This window comes from Tachypleus tridentatus, chromosome 12 (genome assembly GCF_004210375.1).
Source record: "Tachypleus tridentatus isolate NWPU-2018 chromosome 12, ASM421037v1, whole genome shotgun sequence".
In the NCBI taxonomy this organism is placed as follows: domain Eukaryota; kingdom Metazoa; phylum Arthropoda; class Merostomata; order Xiphosura; family Limulidae; genus Tachypleus; species Tachypleus tridentatus.
In genome coordinates this window covers 82,892,822-82,910,615 of record NC_134836.1, presented here as the reverse complement: position 1 = coordinate 82,910,615, position 17,794 = coordinate 82,892,822, and the positions used below count along the sequence as shown (strand labels likewise).

The 17,794-nt window shown below is 33.6% G+C and overlaps 1 protein-coding gene across 10 annotated transcripts in view; it reads left to right on the top strand.

Annotated features, from left to right (window-relative positions):
* LOC143233828 (protein Loquacious-like) overlaps positions 1-16,907 on the top strand; it is a 46,426-nt gene extending 29,519 nt beyond the window's left edge. For 8 of the 10 annotated variants that reach the window (XM_076470558.1, XM_076470556.1, XM_076470560.1 and 5 more), the window contains 3 exons: positions 4,100-4,337; positions 13,228-13,457; positions 15,370-16,907. In XM_076470558.1, the coding sequence (XP_076326673.1) occupies positions 4,100-4,337; positions 13,228-13,364 (375 nt within the window). In that variant the 3' untranslated portion in view covers positions 13,365-13,457; positions 15,370-16,907. Of the gene's footprint in view, positions 1-4,099; positions 4,338-5,229; positions 5,428-13,227; positions 13,458-15,369 lie in introns of those variants that run through there. The other 2 variants (XM_076470563.1, XM_076470562.1) reach the window with 2 other exon arrangements.
* Positions 16,908-17,794: the final 887 nt, after the last annotated feature.

Genomic DNA, 17,794 nt, shown 5'->3' with positions numbered 1-17,794 from the left:
TCCAGTTTGATTAAATACATACAATTCAGAAATTGATATGTTATAAATGTCTGTGATAATAAGGAGATTAGCTGGTTGTTTCCTCAATTTTCTTAGTGATATTGAAGTTAATTTAAATAAAAAATAATAAACAGATAAATAATTGGTGTTAAAAGTAAAATGGATAATATTGACATTAATTCTTACATTAAAATCAGATTTGTAAATGCTTAAATGAAATAGATGATAATTACAATTCCCTCCCTAATCTGTTTCACATTATAACAGTCATTGTTCATGAAAGTTGATGATATGAATGTCACCTGTACTAGTAATGTCTGTTGTTTCCTGACTGGCCTGTGAGCCCTGTTGTTGTACAAAAGGCATGATGGTAACTAGATGTAGGAGTTTGATTGATATATTATAATGTATTATTTACTTTCTTTAAGTTCTTGGGCTTTATGTGTTGGTTACTTTACCATGGACAGTTGTGGATAGAGTATGCAAACAATATTTTATAATTTATAGATACTTTCTAATATATACTTTGTATATAACAGGACTGAAAAAAATAACATTTCTAAACTTAGAAAACTAATATATATTTTTAATTGTGATATCAAAGTAATGGTGAATTCTAGATGTATGAAAACATACAAATGTAGAGTGATCTTCATTATTAATCATGGTCATGACAAGTTCATTGATTATTTGCTTGTAAGTGTGCAAGTTGCAAGAACTTTCATTAGCTTTTGTCTTTCCAGGGTAATTCTTGAAGGTAGGTATTAAGTTGTGTATGTGACATGAAAAAACATGTTGTCTGCTTATAATTAATTGTTTGAATGACTGCAAAATACAAAAACAAAATAAAACATTATAATTAAAATAATAATATTGCTTTTCATATTCCACAGATTGATGTTCCAAATGAAATGATTACTCTTATGTTACCTTATGCCAGAGAACAAGTGGCTGAATTGAAAGTTAACTAAATAAAATGAATCTATGTATACACAGGTGAAGTTAATATGACTAGCTATTAAGAGTCAAAATGTCACCTGACTACCTAAAAACAGCATGGTAGAAAAAAGTATTAATTTGTTTTTAACAAATTTACATCTATGTGCTGTGATATGGAATATGTGAGGGGTATAGTTAAGTGTCTACATATTTATAAAAGAACGTGTTCCCTCTAGATTTCAGGACACATCTAACATTGTATATTACCTATCAACAAAAGGAAATTTTGTTTAATAAAAAGGGTTTCTTTGACCAAGAGTTTTGTTTCATTTCACCAAGCTAAAATGTGAAAGAAGTTTGTGCATCTTGGTCTTTTTTTTTGATAAATTAATTATGTATAGGGCACTATTTTAACAATGTTACTGATGTTTTAAAAAAGAAAAATGCCCACATTTGATGGAATGAAACATGATATGGCATCTGTGGATTGGACTAAAGTATTGGGAGGTATTCTTGAACAGATGTGGAAGGCATTTTAGGAAAAATTCATATGTATACAGAACATACGTATTCCCTAACCAAAAAAAAAAAAAGGACAGCAGAAAAGAATAAGCCAGTATAGTTTAGTAAAGGTTTAAGAGATCATATTAGGAATAAAGATGATAAATTCAAGAAATTTAAACTAATTGGAAATAATAAAGATTTGGTGGACTATAGAAAATCAAGAGAGCTAGTATAAAGGACAAAACTGTATATAAAAGAGGGTTAACTGAGGGAATTAGATCGAACAATAAGGATTTATTTAAGTACATGATGGATAGACAAATTGTTAGGATAGAGACTGGGCCTCTTAAAAATGATAATAGGGAGTTGATCTCAGAAAATTATGAGACTGTAAACTTATTAAATATGTTATTTTCAGTTTGTACAGAGGAAGATATAAGTATCATGGCTCAACTAGAGCACTTAATGTGTGGGGAAAATGCTGATGTAAAGTATATTATTTTATGTTCTGAAACTATAAGTGAAGAGTTGGAAAACCTCAAAATTGATAAATTCCCTGAACCAGACAATTTTTATCCTAAAGTTTGAAAGGAACTTAGTAGATTTTATGTTAGTGGTTTTTTTTTTATAGGACATTGAGTAGTGGAGAAGCATTAGTTTGGTTATTTGTCTTTCAAATTTTGCACAAATCTGCTTAAGGGCTTTCTGCATTAGCCATTCCCTAATTTAATAGTGTAATAGTAGAGGAAAGGGAATCAGTCATCACCACCCACTGCCAATTTTTGGGCTACTCTTTTACCAGTGAATAGTGAGAGTGACTGTCACACCCCAACAGCTGATAGGATGAGCATGATTGGTGTGATGAGAATTTGATCCCTCAACCATTAGATAACCAGTCAAGCACACTAACTATCTGGTCATGGCAGGCCAGAAAAGTATTAGGAGATTGGAAGTTGGCTAATGTTAGCCCAGTATTTAAAGGAAATGATAAACATTGTCCAGGTCAGTTGGCCTTACATCAATAGTTGAAAAGATTTTGGAGAGTGTGATTAAAGATGCATTGTAGAGTCACTTTAAACAGTTTGATACAGTGTCAAAAAGCCATTATAAGAAAGTCTTGTTTAATCAAGTTTTGACATTCTGTGAAGATATTACAAGAATTGATAAAAAGAAATACTGTGGATTGGTTTGCCTTGCTTTACAGAAAGCATTTGATAAGGTTCCTCACAAAAGATTTGTTACATAAATTATATCTGTGGGTGGGTGTAATGTTATTATATTGAAAGGAAGTTGGCTGAAGAGTAGTAATAAATGTAGTTAGATCTGACTGGATCACAGTTACAAGTGGTGTGTCTTGGGGTTCTGTACTGGATCCTATGTTGTTTATGATTTATATTCATGATACTGGCTTTAGAATGACTAACAAAAGTTTGAACTTTGCAGATAACAGTTTTTGGGTGACTAATTGTATTAAAGATGATTCATATTTACAGGGAAGTTTAGATCATTTGATGCATTGAGCCAATACATGGCAGATGTTTAAATATCCAAAATGTAAGATGATGCATGTAGGTTTTTACAGTTCAAATTATTATTACAATTTAAATTGGGAATACATTAAATACTGTGGTTGAAGAAAACAATTTTAGTGTTTTGATTGAAAAATCATGAAAATCATCTGAACAGTGCATTGTAGCTATATAAATATGGTTAATAGTATTTTGGATAGCATCTATAGAAATGTTGAATACAAAACAAGGGATATTATTGTTTTACTATATAGATTACTTTTAAGGCCTCATTAGAGTACAGTGTACAGTTTGGGGCTCCCTTTGTCAAGGACATTGAATTGTGAAAGATATACTAGGGTAACACCTGGGATGGTCGGATTGTTCTATTAGGAGAAAGTAAAATCTCAACTTTTTGCTGGAGAGGAGAAGGGTCAGAGAGGATTTGATTGAAGTGATGGTGTTGATAACATTGAGCTATCAAACTTTATCACTTACTGCAGAAATGTTCCAGTTAGAACCAAATTATACTAGGTGTATGTTTTGTATGAAATTCAGCTTTTGAATGTGATATGAGTTTAAGATTCTAAAATTAAATATAATTATCACAATAATTTAGTTCTAGAGCCATGTTTTACTCATCTTAAACTGTCATGTGAAACAGCATTGGAAAATCTAGTAATCTTACTTCAAAATAGATGTAGCCTAAAAAGTACTTCAGTAATATGTGCTGTCCTTTAACACTTTCTGAGCAAGTGTATATGTAAAAGGTCACTGACTGCTTTTTTCCATGAAATTTTCCTTATCAGGTATTGTTCATTTAGTAATTAATAACAAAAATGTCCAAAACGTTTTAGGGATATCACAATTTATTTTATTGAATCACAGTATTTTTTTCGTCATAGCCTTTAAAGAACTTATTACCCAGAAATAGCATAAATCTATTGGGGAAATAAAGATTTTTGTTGCTATTTCCTTCCAATGAGTAATATTAAATAAGTATGATCTGGTATTATAGTATCAGACAGCAGTAAAATGTAACTTGTTTTATCCAATGGCAGTTTGGTCAATATTTAATAAAGATCTCTAATTTTACTGCACATTTTTAAATGGAAGATTGTGTTTGTTAAAGAAAACTTTTGTTTCAGATACAGAATCACTATAAGCAAAAGACAAAGAAACTACATTTGCCAACACCTGACTACAGTCAAAATGTGCTAAACTTTATCCATGGTTTGCAGTCATCAGATGGAGAGATATTGTACTCCTTACATATGACTGATTTGAATAAACCCACTACTGATTTCATTGGTCTTTTACAAGATATTGCTGATGAACAAAACTTTGAGACTAATTATTGGATGCTCGAAGAAAAAAGTTTTGATGGTATGCATTGGTATTTGTGATTCTTTTCACATGTATTCACTTTTTTGATAATATATTTAATATTAATAGTATAGTAATGCATTTAAGAGATATACACTAAGTGGAATATTTTGTTTGATTTCTGAATTTTGCAAACAAAATAGTGGATTATTTTTGAACAAGAATTCACTTTGTATAATTGTAAATGTTTTAATTTGTTTGGGTTTTGAGTATTTATTAACTTGAAACTGTCACCGTCGTTTATTACTGTAGCAACACTTTCCAAAGCACAGTATAATATAGATAGAAAACTTGAAAAAGGTCCTGAACAATTTGCTGACAATTGTTAAAATGTAAGATAATCATATGTTTAGAGGAAGTCAATAACATTTTAAGGAAATATTTTTGTCAAGAGGAAATTTAAAGTACTCTAGATACTAATTAAATTTTAATAATAAAATTTAAACTACAACATCCTACATTATGCTCCTGTATCATCAACTAGAAAATGGACTGAATAAATCCAATGAACTAAATGTTTTAACATAAGTTGGAAAGTTGTAAGTGAAAATTATTGTTTCATTGGAAAATAACCATCTGCTAAAAAGTTAATTTACAAGAATATTACAGATTTATACTGTCATAAATAGATTAAGTTGTAATTACATCATAGTGAAAGAGTTAAATAACAAGTGAAGTAGTATGAAGGGGAGAATTGTAACTAAAGTACATTTATGTTTTAACAAGTAGATTTTAAATTCTTTAATTAGCAGTACTCATTAATTTTGTGATTTGTGTGTTTTTTAATCATGTACTAGTATATCTGTTCTAGAATGCTGTTCTTTTATTAAAAAAATACTTGTTATTGAAACAATGGTTATTTTGAAGTGCTCACTAAGTTATTTTATGTAAGGAGAGAAACAGAGCAGAGATGCCCTCTTGATACTGAGCTTGGAAGTGGACTCAGATAAGTATTGGCAACTTTTGCTACTTAGAGAATTATGCTCTTATTGACATTTCACAATATCAAAGGATCTCAACCTTCTTTAATTAATTATTCTTGAAAGACTGGAACAGGTACCAGCCTCAGCCTATACACGAACTCCAAGTTGTTAGTATAGATCAATGTTCTTTTAGTATTAAGTACTGGCCAAAAAATGTAATTTGTACATCCTTAGTTTTTTTGTAAGAAGTATAAGTTTGTAAAATTTAAAATGGTTGTGATAGATCATAAGTGATTTCTTCTACATGTAATTTCAGTAATTTCTTATTTTTTGTGGAATTATTCAAGTATATTTTTATATATTATTTAATACAGGAGAATTTCAGGTTTTATAGAAAGGAGCTAAATAGACTTTTTATATTTTTGGAAAAAGCATGCATATATTTCAAGAAATAATGGTATAGTAATTCAATATTAAAGAGGGGATTACTTTAAAAATTTGATTTTTTTAACTTTGATTTCAGTGAAAATTTGTTCTAATCACAGAGCAAAATTAAAAATATTTTGTGCAGAAATGTGAACAGTGTTACTGAAGAAAAGTTTAGAAAATTTTTTGAATTATAAAAAAATAATCATCCAGTTATAGAATGTCTGAACAATTTAGATTATTTTGAAACATTAAATTCTGTCACCACCTATGATTTTGCCACATTATATACTATAATAATTTTAAAAGACGTTGTTAAAGTAGTTAATAATCTATTTGATAACTTTATTGATGCAGAAGTGGGTATTACAAAATATAACTTTAAGATCCAATACAAAAACTGTACTCTTCCTTTTATAACAGTTACATAACTTTTAATCAACAGGTCTATAAACAAATGGTGGGAATTCTAGTGGGTGCTAATTTCTCTTCAAATATGACTAATTTGTATGTGTTCTATTTATATATATATATGTTTTCAAAAGTTTAAGTCCCAATTAATTTAACTGTACTTTCTGATATATTGATTATATATAATTTCAATAAATAACTTAAACTTCATTCCATATACAGTATATCTTAAGAAACTTACAATAAAAAAAAGCAGTAACAATGATTCTTATGCTGATTATCCATATATGGACATTTATTTTGTAGAAGTGCTCATTTAACCATTTTTGATAAAAGATGGAAATTTAATTTTCCCATCCTTGAATTACCTACTCTCCATAGGGTTATTCCAAATGTATTGCAAAAATATTTTTGATGAAATGCATCAGTAATAACTTTTATTGGATGGTGTGTCCATTTGCATAAATAAACTAAAATATAAGAAATATAGACATACAACTGAAAATTTTTTACAATTTATTATAATAAATATTACATTTTTTTAAGTAATATTTTCAATTACAAAACATTTCTTACTTAGAGATCATTAATTTTTCAAGAGTTACCTTGAATAATTTAATTCAGTGATGAACTATTTTATTTAATGGCTAACCAGTGTAAGAAATTAACAAGTATTTTGTGAATCATTTGACTTCATTTTTATTCTTTACTATTTCACTAGTATTATGAACAGGGTAAAATATATTGTACATTACTGAAACAGGTAATATAACAACCTAGAATAATAATTCTTTTAATAATAGGTAATTAAAAAAATACAAAACAACTACCAAAAATCTGTTTTTCTCAGTTTTTGCTGTTATTGTGAGAGATCTTATCTCTATGTTCATTAACAAGCTCAATCAGAATATTAAAAACATTCATCAATAGTAAATACACAAATTGTATATTGTGGATCAGGTGAGGTTCACGTTGAAAGACAGTTATTAATGTTTGAAGAAATACTGACACTTTACACTAAACTTGTACTGTGTTAAAATTGCTTTCTCATGCTTGGATATGTATTATTTACTTTTATTAGAATGTTTGAGAAAACAATAAGACCTGATGTGTGGTATATAAATGCATTTATCCTAGTGTAAAGGTGTAGTACAGGAAGTGAATGATTATATACACAGCACAAACACCTGACTTGTCACAATATCTACAATATGTACATCTTTTCAAATCACATGTATTTGATAGCTTTTTCGTCCCCAAATTATTTACTTTAGCTTTCATAATGTACTAGAGTAATTTTAATTAACACTAGAATTTTTGTATGGTAAGTTGCTCTTTGTGGATAGTTTTCTTTCAAATAAATTATGCATGCACTTGTTAAAATATGATTATTTATATTTAGATAGTTTTTAACTTTATAAATAATTAAAGACTAAAATTACAAAGGTAAATGTAAGAAGGCATAGATTGTAAAAATATTTTTATTTTTCATTAATTTCTCTTTCAGTACTAGTAAAATATCTGCCTGTTGTTTTACCAGCTGACATACATACATACATGCATACATTCATGTACATTTCAATAAAGTATTTTTTATACTCATATGAAAATCTTTTAAAGTTTTATAACACATTCATTGTTATATGAATTATGTTTAAGGTGGAATTTTGTTGGCTTTTTCTCCAACTTAAAAATATTTTTTTCAGGTATGGTATATGAAAATTGTGCTTATTGAACTTTACTTTCTATTTGGTACTAAAAGGTAAAACATTTACAAATGTAACCAGGTGATATCTGCTTGATTGGTTGTAATTATTTGATGATTTTTACTTGGTTGTTCAAGACCATTATACAAAAGAGTAGCACAGGAAATATAATTGCATATAACAAAGAATTTGTGAAGTCTCTGGAACAAAAGTTATACTTGAAGGCATTGCCTTTAGTTAGTTCTGTAAATATTTAAAACATTGAATCTTTCATATATTTTATAAGTTGTTGTTTTTTTTTCATTTTCAAAAGTTTATCCCTTTGGTGTGGATTCCTGTATGTGGTGAGGGGACCTCCCAGAGAAGGTTCTGTATTTTTAGTTTACCTTCTCTGGGATCTAAACATCCACCCACATTTTTGCCATGCATGGTCACCTGTGAAGGGGAGAAGAGGATCCTGGTGGTTGAGGGATCCAACCATAACACATCACTTTGACCTTGAATTCCTGTATATGGGTGGCCCCCAAGGTCAATCAGCTGGTCCACTTGGGCTAGGGTCAACCAAATGCTAGTGTTTAACATTCCTAATGGATGTTGTGGATATTTGTATCTGATGTTGGCATTTTGTTATGGCGCTCATGAAACCCTGACATTGCTGTAGTGTCCTTGTTTGGCATTGTAGTGCATTCCCTCATTGGGCTCCATGGGAGGTAAGGTCAGTGGGCACCAAAATATTCTTTCTTTATTATGGACCCCCCAAACAAAATAAACAAAAAACAACAGACTATAACTAAATGATCATGTCTTGAAGATTCTGAACAGCAATCTTCAACACCTGTACCTCATTTTCTCATATTACATTCTTTACTGGACAAATCTTTATGGCAAAGTCTCCCTTTTTTATTCAGAAGGGAGTAGAGGGGCTTGCTGACTCTTCTAAGTCAGTCAAAAAGCTATGTTCTGGGGACATCTTGGTGGAAACATCCATTCTGAAACAGAGTGAACTCTTGCATTCGAAGGCCTTTGGGGATATACCCATTGAGGTTATTCCCTGTGCTACTTTGAATTTGGCATGAGGAGTTATCGTTGAGGAGGATTTGAAGAACATCTCTGAGTCAGAAATCCTCACTGGTTTCTCTACCCAAGAAGTTTCTGCAGTGAGGCATATCTCCACTTGCAAAGATGGAATTATGAAGCCAACTAGTGTCCTAATTTTGACATTTGTATCACCACATTCACCTGCCACCATCAAGGTGGGTTATGTAAATTACAAGGCTCTGCCATATATTCAAAACTCTCTGAGATGTTTCCAGTGTCAGTGGTTCGGTTACTTGCAGACATCATGTTGTGGTTCCTTGATGTGTGCTCATTGCAGTGGTAAGAACCATGATGCCTGTGAATGCAAAATGGATCCTCATTGTGCTAATTGTAGTGATTCTCACTCTTCATACTTTCGTTCTTGACCTAGGTGGGTGGAGGAAAAAGAGGTGAAGAGTTTAAAAATGGTTCACAACATTTCTTACCCCAAGGCTCGACAGTTACTGTCCACTATTTTACTTCAAATGTGTGCTGCTGCTGCTGCACTTCATTCCACTGTTAAGTGGGAGTGCAGAAAGATTTCTCTGTATCTTCAACAGAGTAGTTTCCAAACCATGTGAAGAAGCTTTTACCCTCCATGGTTAAGAGAGTTGACAAGTCAACACCTATCTCTATCTTCTCCATTCCTTCCAATGGCTCCCTGGATCCACTTCTTTTAGCTTCAGCTTATGGTGTTTCCATAGGTCCTTCTTCTCCAGCCCCTGAGATGCAGAATAATTATTCGTTCATGCCCTTTGTCACTGGAGTCTTCATCTGCTAACACAGACCTGCCCACTCAACCCAGAGTAAGATCTATGGAGGTTGATAGACTTTCTAGTAAAGAGAAATGAGATGATCAGAAACAGAGGGGCTGTCTGTCCAATTCTCCTTCACATAAGTAAAAATGGCCATTTTAATACAGTGGTACTGTTGAGGTTTCCATTCTGATTTGGATGATATCAAAACACTGATTGATTCTTACCATTCTATGTGTCTTTCCTTACAGCAATTATTTCTGAAACCTGCTGTACAGTAACTGACTGTATTGTCCAAGCAGCTGCTCACTCTGTTTCTAAAACCTCGACACATTTCCAGCGGTATTCTCATTCATGGAATCCTGCCTGACACGTGTCATGGAAGGCTCAAAAATGGGCCTGGGGTATCTTTCTTATTATATTCCATACTTTCAAACCACATCACTTTCCATTAGGTCTATGCACATGCTCAGCAGATAAGATGTCAAAACCAGAAGGAATATTAGATTATGTTTACAACTGTCATCTCTTCTACCACCAGTTCTAAAGTCATATGGGACAAGATGCGGAAGGTCAGAGGTCAGTATATATCTGCCACCTTTCAATCTTGCTCTCAGATGACCAGGACATTTGCTGATGCATAGAGCATCACTGACACTCTCAGTAAAAGCTTTTCTCATGTATCTAGTACTTTTACTTCATCCCTCATCTTCTTAGCCATCAAGACTTGGGCAGTGCAATCAGCTCTTTCCTTTCTAACTGATTGTCTCTGTGAATATAATAATCACCCCTTCATACTGGTAGCACATAAACTGGCCCTTCATCAGTCTGGCAGTACATCAGATGGACCTCATGATAATTGCTACAAGATGCTTTGCTATCTCTCTTCTGCCTCTGTTGCTGTTTTTCTGGTTTTTAACTGGATTTGTCAGAAGAATGTTTTTCCTGATGCTTAATGTCATGCTATTGTCCTCCCTTTTTCTAAGCCTCAGAAGGATCCCAAGATTTTTTTCAAACTAATCTTTGATATCATTGACTAGCTGTCTCTGTAAGGTTTTGAAGAGGGTGGCTAATGCTCATCTTCTTTGCTTCCTTAAATCAAACAACCTCCTCTCGCCCACCTAATGTGGATACTGATGAAAGCATTCTATAGTGGACCACATGATTTGACTTGAATCATCAATAAGGGAAGCCTTTCTCAAGCGAATACATCTTATTTCTGTTTGTTTTGTTTTTTACCTTGAGAGAACTTATGATATTATGTGGAGGTATGGTATCCTGCAAGACCTCCACTCTTACAGGTTGCATTGCCATTTGCTCATTTTTCTTAAAAATTTTAGTGGATTGGCAATTTCAAGTCCATGTGGGTTTGACACTTTCCCACGGTAATTTGGATCCCCTCTGGGCTGTGTCTTGAGTGTCACACTTTTCATTATAAAGATTAATGCCATCAGTGGACAACTCTCCCCTGCAGTTGTAAGCAGTCTTTATGTTAATGACTTCCACATCTTGTATCAGTCATCGAGTGTGAGATTTATTGAGTAGCAGCTGCAGACTGCCCTCTATCATTTACTGAAGTGGACTGCAGCAAATGGTTTTACCTTTTCTTGCTATAAAACTGTCTTGGAGAAGTTTTACTTCTTGTGGTGCCTGAGGCAAAGTTCTTAAGGCTTATTTTTTTACCGTAAGCTTGCTTTTATTACACACATCAAGCAGCTACATGTCCAGTGTACAAGAGCACTGAACATCCTCTGTGTCCTCTCTCCCATCTCTTGGGGAGTGCATCAATGTTCTATGCTTAAAATCTATTGTGCCTTTATTCGATTGAAATTGGATTATGGATCTATGGTCTGTGACTCTGTCAGTACTTCAGCCTTGAACATGTTGGACCCTGTTCACTATCAGGGACTTCAGTCCAGTGTACAAGGGCACTGAACATCCTGTGTGTCCTCTCTTCCATCTCTTGGGGAGTGCATCGATGTTCTATGTTTAAAATCTATTGTGCCTTCAAACGATTGAAATTGTATTATGGATCTGTGGTCTGTGACTCTGTCAGTAATTCAGCCTTGAATATGTTGGACCCTGTTCACTATCAGGGACTTCAGTTCTGTACAGGGACTTTCTGCACCTCTCCAGTCCAGAGTTTGTACACTGATTCTCATGAACCTCCTCTACATCTCTGCCATTTACAACTGTCTGTACTGTATGCTTGAAAACTTCAATCCTTACCTCACTATCCCACCTGGGGTTGTATTTTCCTTTCTCAGTGGGCCATACTTTTTTGGAATAGACAGTCTGCCATTTCCCCTTTTGGCCTTCGTATCCTGGTGCAGTTGGCTGAAGTGGGCCTGTCCTTGGATGACAATGCTGTCTCCCACTGGTCAGCCCATCCCACCATGGCTTATTACTATCCTCAAATGTGACCTTTCTTTGAGCCATTTGAAGAAGGTGGATATTTCCGATTGGAAGTACCATCTTCTGTTTACTGACCGTCTTTTGAACCATCATTCCATTCCCATTTATATGGAGGGATCAAAATCAGGTAAATCTGTTGGCTCTGCCATGGTTTGTTGTAGTTTGCTGGTTGCACACAGGATCCCCTCTACAGTTTCTGTATTCACTGCCAAACTGTATGCCATTTCTCCTGCTCTGGATCATGTAGAAGCTATCTAGTACTGGAACTGTACTATTTATACCAATTTGCTTCACTCTATTGGCCCTGCATTCACTTCATGTTAGTTCTCACTCTGTTCTCATTGATATTCAAAACAAACTGGCTCATTTCTCTTTATCATTTGTTTTTGTCCAGTTCTTCTGGATACCAAGCCATGTTGGTATTTGCAGGAACAAGCTTCCTGACACCACAGCTAAGTCTGTTTGCTCTGCTGCTATCATGGCCATTCCCATGTTTAAAGCTCAGCTCCATGCCAGTTGGCATTTGATATAGACTTTGGCTGTTTTGCTTTCATAAGAATTGGAAGAAAGAAGTTGTCCTATACAGGCTACGAATTAGTCACAGTTTTTTAATTCATCATTTTCTTTTATCTGGGACTGATGCACCACTGTGTGGTATGTGTGACAGTTAAATCACAGTAACCCACATTTTGCTGTCATGTTGTCATTACAACCATGAACAATGGCACCATTTTAGACATATTTTTACCATGAGTTCACCCTTGATATTGGACAGTGTCATTTGCAATGGTGACACTGTCCACCTCAGTTGTGTTTTTAAACTTTTTAAGAGCTATTGGCCTTTTTTAATTCTAGTTATGTTTTTAATTAAAAAATTGAACTTTGTTTTGTTTTAACATGATTCCTATTTACATATTTTAATAATTTTACTTTTATTTTTTTACCAGATGTGTGGTGTGGATAGCCTAGTTGCTTTGTGGTGATAAATGCCAAACAACCAACAATTCAAAAATTTGTCACAAAAAAGTTAAAACTTAAGTTCAAAATGTAAAAAAGTATAATTTTCTGATCTCAATATTGTCATATTCATAGAAGTTTCTCCAAAAGTAAGCTTTCTGCTATTTTGTTTCTTTAATGGCAGATCATATTATCTGATGCTACCTGTATTTCATTTCAGGCAATTATCAGTGTCTAGTTCATCTTGGATCCCTTCCAGCAGCAGTTTGTTTTGGAGTTGGGAACTCCTCAGATGAAGCCAAAGAAAATGCAGCCAGGAATGCTCTTCAGTATTTACGAATCATGACAAGAAAGTGACTCCAAGTCAGCCAGTATTGGTGCCTCAAACGACAAAATGTTAGCAACGTGAAAGCTGGATGAACAGCTGTCATAGCATTCTGTTTTTTGCAGGTGAGCCATGATTTTTAATAAACATGAAAAACAAAATATATACACTGTTGGCCAAAACCTTAAAGCCAATGAACATAAAGAAAAAATATGCATTTTGCGTTGTTATGCTCAACCATTTATTTGAGTAGAGCTTTGAAAGATGAAAATAAGAAAAGGGAAAATAAAAATAAAAAACATTTTTAGTATTTAATGGGGAAAATGTGAACACTATGAAATTAGCCTAAATACCAGCTGGTCAAAAGTTTAAGACCATACTGAAACGAAGCATTAATCGTTAAACACGTAACGAAATTTAGTCATTTGTGTTCAAGCATTAGCATTGTCAACATCTCCAACTGACATCTCCTGTGTTACATTGGGTGAAAACAAGGCAAAGGCTAAAAGGTTTACAGAATTTGAATGTGGCAGAATTGTTGAGCTGCAAAAGCAAGGTCTCTCTCAATGTGCCATCACTGGTGAGATTGGGCATAGTAAAACTGCTGTTGCAAATTACTTAAAAGATCCTAAGGGATACGGAATGAGAATTTCAATTGGTCGGCCCAAGAAAATTTTGCCAGCATTGAGCAGGAGGATTCGACAGGTTGTTCGACAAGACACCAGCCAATCGTTGAAAACCGTTAATGTCTCCAAAGGCCACGCCTCCTTCCACACCACAAAACAGCTTGGTTAAACTTTGCTGAGAAGCACCAAACATGCGACGTAGAAAAGTGGGAGAAGATTTTGTTCTCTGATGAGAAAAAATTTAACCTGGGTGGTCCAGATGGTTTCCAACATTACTGGCATGATAAGGATGTCCCACTGGAGAAATTTTCTACACGACACAGTGGAGGAGGTTTCATCATGATCTTGGGTGCTTTCTCCTTGTATGGAACAATGAAGCTTCAGGTTATACAGGGGCATCAAACAGCAGCTGGCTACATTGGCATGTTGGAAAGAGCATCCTTATTGACTGAAGGCTCTCGCTTGTATGGAAATGACTGGATCTTTCAGCAGGACAACGCTGCAATCCACAATGCCTGCAGGACAAAGGACTTTTTCATGGCGAATAACGTGATTCTTTTGGACCCATCCATCGTGTTGGTCTGAACTGAACCCCTTTGAAAATGTTTGGGATGGATGGCAAGAGAAGTCTATACAAATGGACATCATTTCCAAACAATGCATGATCTTCGTGTAGCTATCTTCACCACTTGGAATAACATTCCAGCCAGCCTTCTGCAAACACTTATATCGACCATGCCAAAGCAAATGTTTGCAGTTATTCCCAGCTAGTATTTAGGCTCATTTCATAGCATTCACATTTTCCCTATTAAATGCTAAAAAGTTTTATTTTTATCTTCCCTTTTCTTATATTTATCTTTCAAAGCTCTACTCAAATAAGGGGTTAAGTCTAACAATGCAAAATGCATATTTTTTCTTTATGTTCATTGGTCTTAAGATTTTGTCAGTGGTGTATATATTTATTAAAAATGTAAATTTAACCTAAAGTTTCTGCAATCTGAAAGTAATTAACTGATTCATACTTGAGATATCTTGTCTTCTGAATATCTTGTTTGTTCGGTCTGTTTAGAGAAGATTTTACTTTGGGAAGTATTGACCAAAACTTTGAAGAGTAAAATGACAATGCAGTTATATTCTGCTACAAATAAAATGTACTTTGTATAACATTGTTTGTTATATAGACTAAAATTCTGTTTTTTATATGTGAATGATAATACCTGCTTTTACTGGCTTGTTAATGTTTTGATAAGTCTGAAAACTATGTAATATTTCCTTTCCTTGATCTATTTTTATTTATGATGATATAGTAAGTATGATATGCTGGGTTTAAGGTTTTTAGTAAACTAAATGTGACAGTTCATTTTGTTACTCATTTCTGTACTTAATCCGAAGGTTTCATGTTCTTTTCTAGAAAGAGTACCAGCATTTTGAAGTTTGAGGGACTGACAAATGGAGTGAAATTTCACCTTTTACTGGCTGAAGTGTACTGTAGATTATTGAGCCACCGTAAAGGTTGGCTTTTCTTTCTTCTGCTCTCACTACTTGTTCTATATATTTTTAATTCAAAGTCATTAAAATCAATGACATTCAGTAATATGTTGTCACATGAATTTCTAATTAGTTCTTGCAAACTTGTAAGAAATATTTGGAATATTTTGCTGTGACACTTATTCTGTATCTATATGTGTTTCAATGTTTTGTGTAGTGAGAACAGAGGAGGGAAAAGCCAGTAACTGCTAATCACATTAGAATGCTGTCAGAAGTCTTTCATGAATTACAGGAATCTTTGTTTATGAATCTGTTGATCACCTTGGCAACGAGTGAGTGCTATGCTAGTACAAGCAACTGTACTATCTATTTTAAAAATCACTAATGGCCAGCAAGGTTATGGGAAGACAAGGGAGAGCATTTCCTTCCATTATTATATTCTGTAGGATACAGTATACATACAACATTCAAGATAATTAAGTCGAGCTTTTTTACCTCGCATCCTCAAGCACACATTTTGGTTCCAAATCCTGTTTACATATTTGTCCTGTTTATAATGAATGGAAAATATGAAATTCATAATATCCATTTATAATTCCAGATATTTCTTTAAGTAATAGAAAGTGTAGTTTTGATAACCAGTGCAAAAGAAAGAAAAGTAGAGATCCCAGTAGTGGAAAGGTTATTTGTTGTCTGAGATATTTTATCTTATACTCAGGTATGGAAAGGATCTGTTGGACTTTGCGTAATGTGAAAGATGTTTAAGATAGCTCTAAAAACGCTAACAGCTGTGCTGTTAAATGTAATTATTTCATTAGAAAATGGTTGTAAGGATTTAGGTCATCACAATAGTATCAGTGAATAAAATGTATTACCAAGGTGATGCAGTGCATTGTACACATACTCTTTCTCATGACTGGTTTCTGGCATGTCTGTTTATGGGTTGTTAGCTACTTTATGCATATAGTGTGATTGTTAAAAACATTGAAATAATAGAATTTCCAATTGTTTATTGAGTGGTATGGAAATCTTATGACGACTAAAATGTAAACAGATCATTTTTTTAACCCATTCATTCTGTTGTGTGTTACTATATAATCATTAGATAGATTTTTGTGGGATAATTTGTGTTATAGAAAATTTGCATTATAGTTTTTTGTCTAGAAAGGTATTAACAGAACTATTTATGTTACGTACAATTTTTGAGAATCAATCAGTGAAAGTTTACTAGTTTTCTTAGGGAAAAGATAGTCTCAATATACTTCTGTTGAGTGTAATTTTCGTCCTGCGTCCGTCACATTTGTAATGTCATGTATCTATTAATGTCATGTATCTATTTTTAAATTACCACTCGGCACGAATTTACCTGATGGTAATGATACCCATTTAATAATGTTTTCTTTGTAATCTTACGTTGAACTGTGGTAACTAATTTTGAATAAAATTTATTTATGTTGAAAACTGCTGCTACAGGTGTATTATTAAGTAATACGCTGTAACTCTTTCAGGGATATAAAGCTGTGACTAGACTACTAGCTTTAATTGTAAAATTTATAAAATAACCAACGGAATATGCTTTGCGATAGTTTAAAGGTATCTGCGTAAAATAAAGTCTTAGAAACTTGACATTGTACACAACATATTATTGGAATTGTGCCTTGAGATTGTATTAACGGATTGGCCAGATTATACCTCGTTACCGATTCTTTTTAGCATACGGATTCTACGGTATTTTAATTTTTCTTCTCCAGTGGACGTTGTACATACAGACAACGAGATATAAGAAGTTTCTTTCGGCACTTAATATATTTTGGTCCTGCATGGCCAGGTGGTTAAGGCACTCGACTCGTAATCTGAGGGTCGCGAATTCGAATCCACGTCACACCAAACATGCTCGCCCTTTCAGCTGTGGGGGCGTTGTAACGTGTCGGTCAATGCCACTATTCGTTGGTAAGAGAGTTGGCGGTGGGTGGTGATGACTAACTGCCATCCCTCTAGTTTTACACTGCTAAATTAGAGATGGCTAGCGCAGATAACCCTCGAGTAGCTTTGCGCGAAATTCAAAACAAACAAACAAAGTTAATATATTTATTTTTATATGTTTGCCTAGTTCGACGATATCAGAAGTATTCATTTAATCTTTATTGGAAAATAGCACTTAAACCTACAGTTTACATTTCGCAATGTTGTACATGTCAGAAACACAAAGGCATAGTTTCACTGGATTATCATTAATGTGCACACTAGTGAAGAGGAAGTGGCGATACACGTGTGTCATGATTATGACCACGCCCAACTTCTGTTAGAGCCGTATCTAACACAAACTTGAAATGAAAAATGTTAAAATA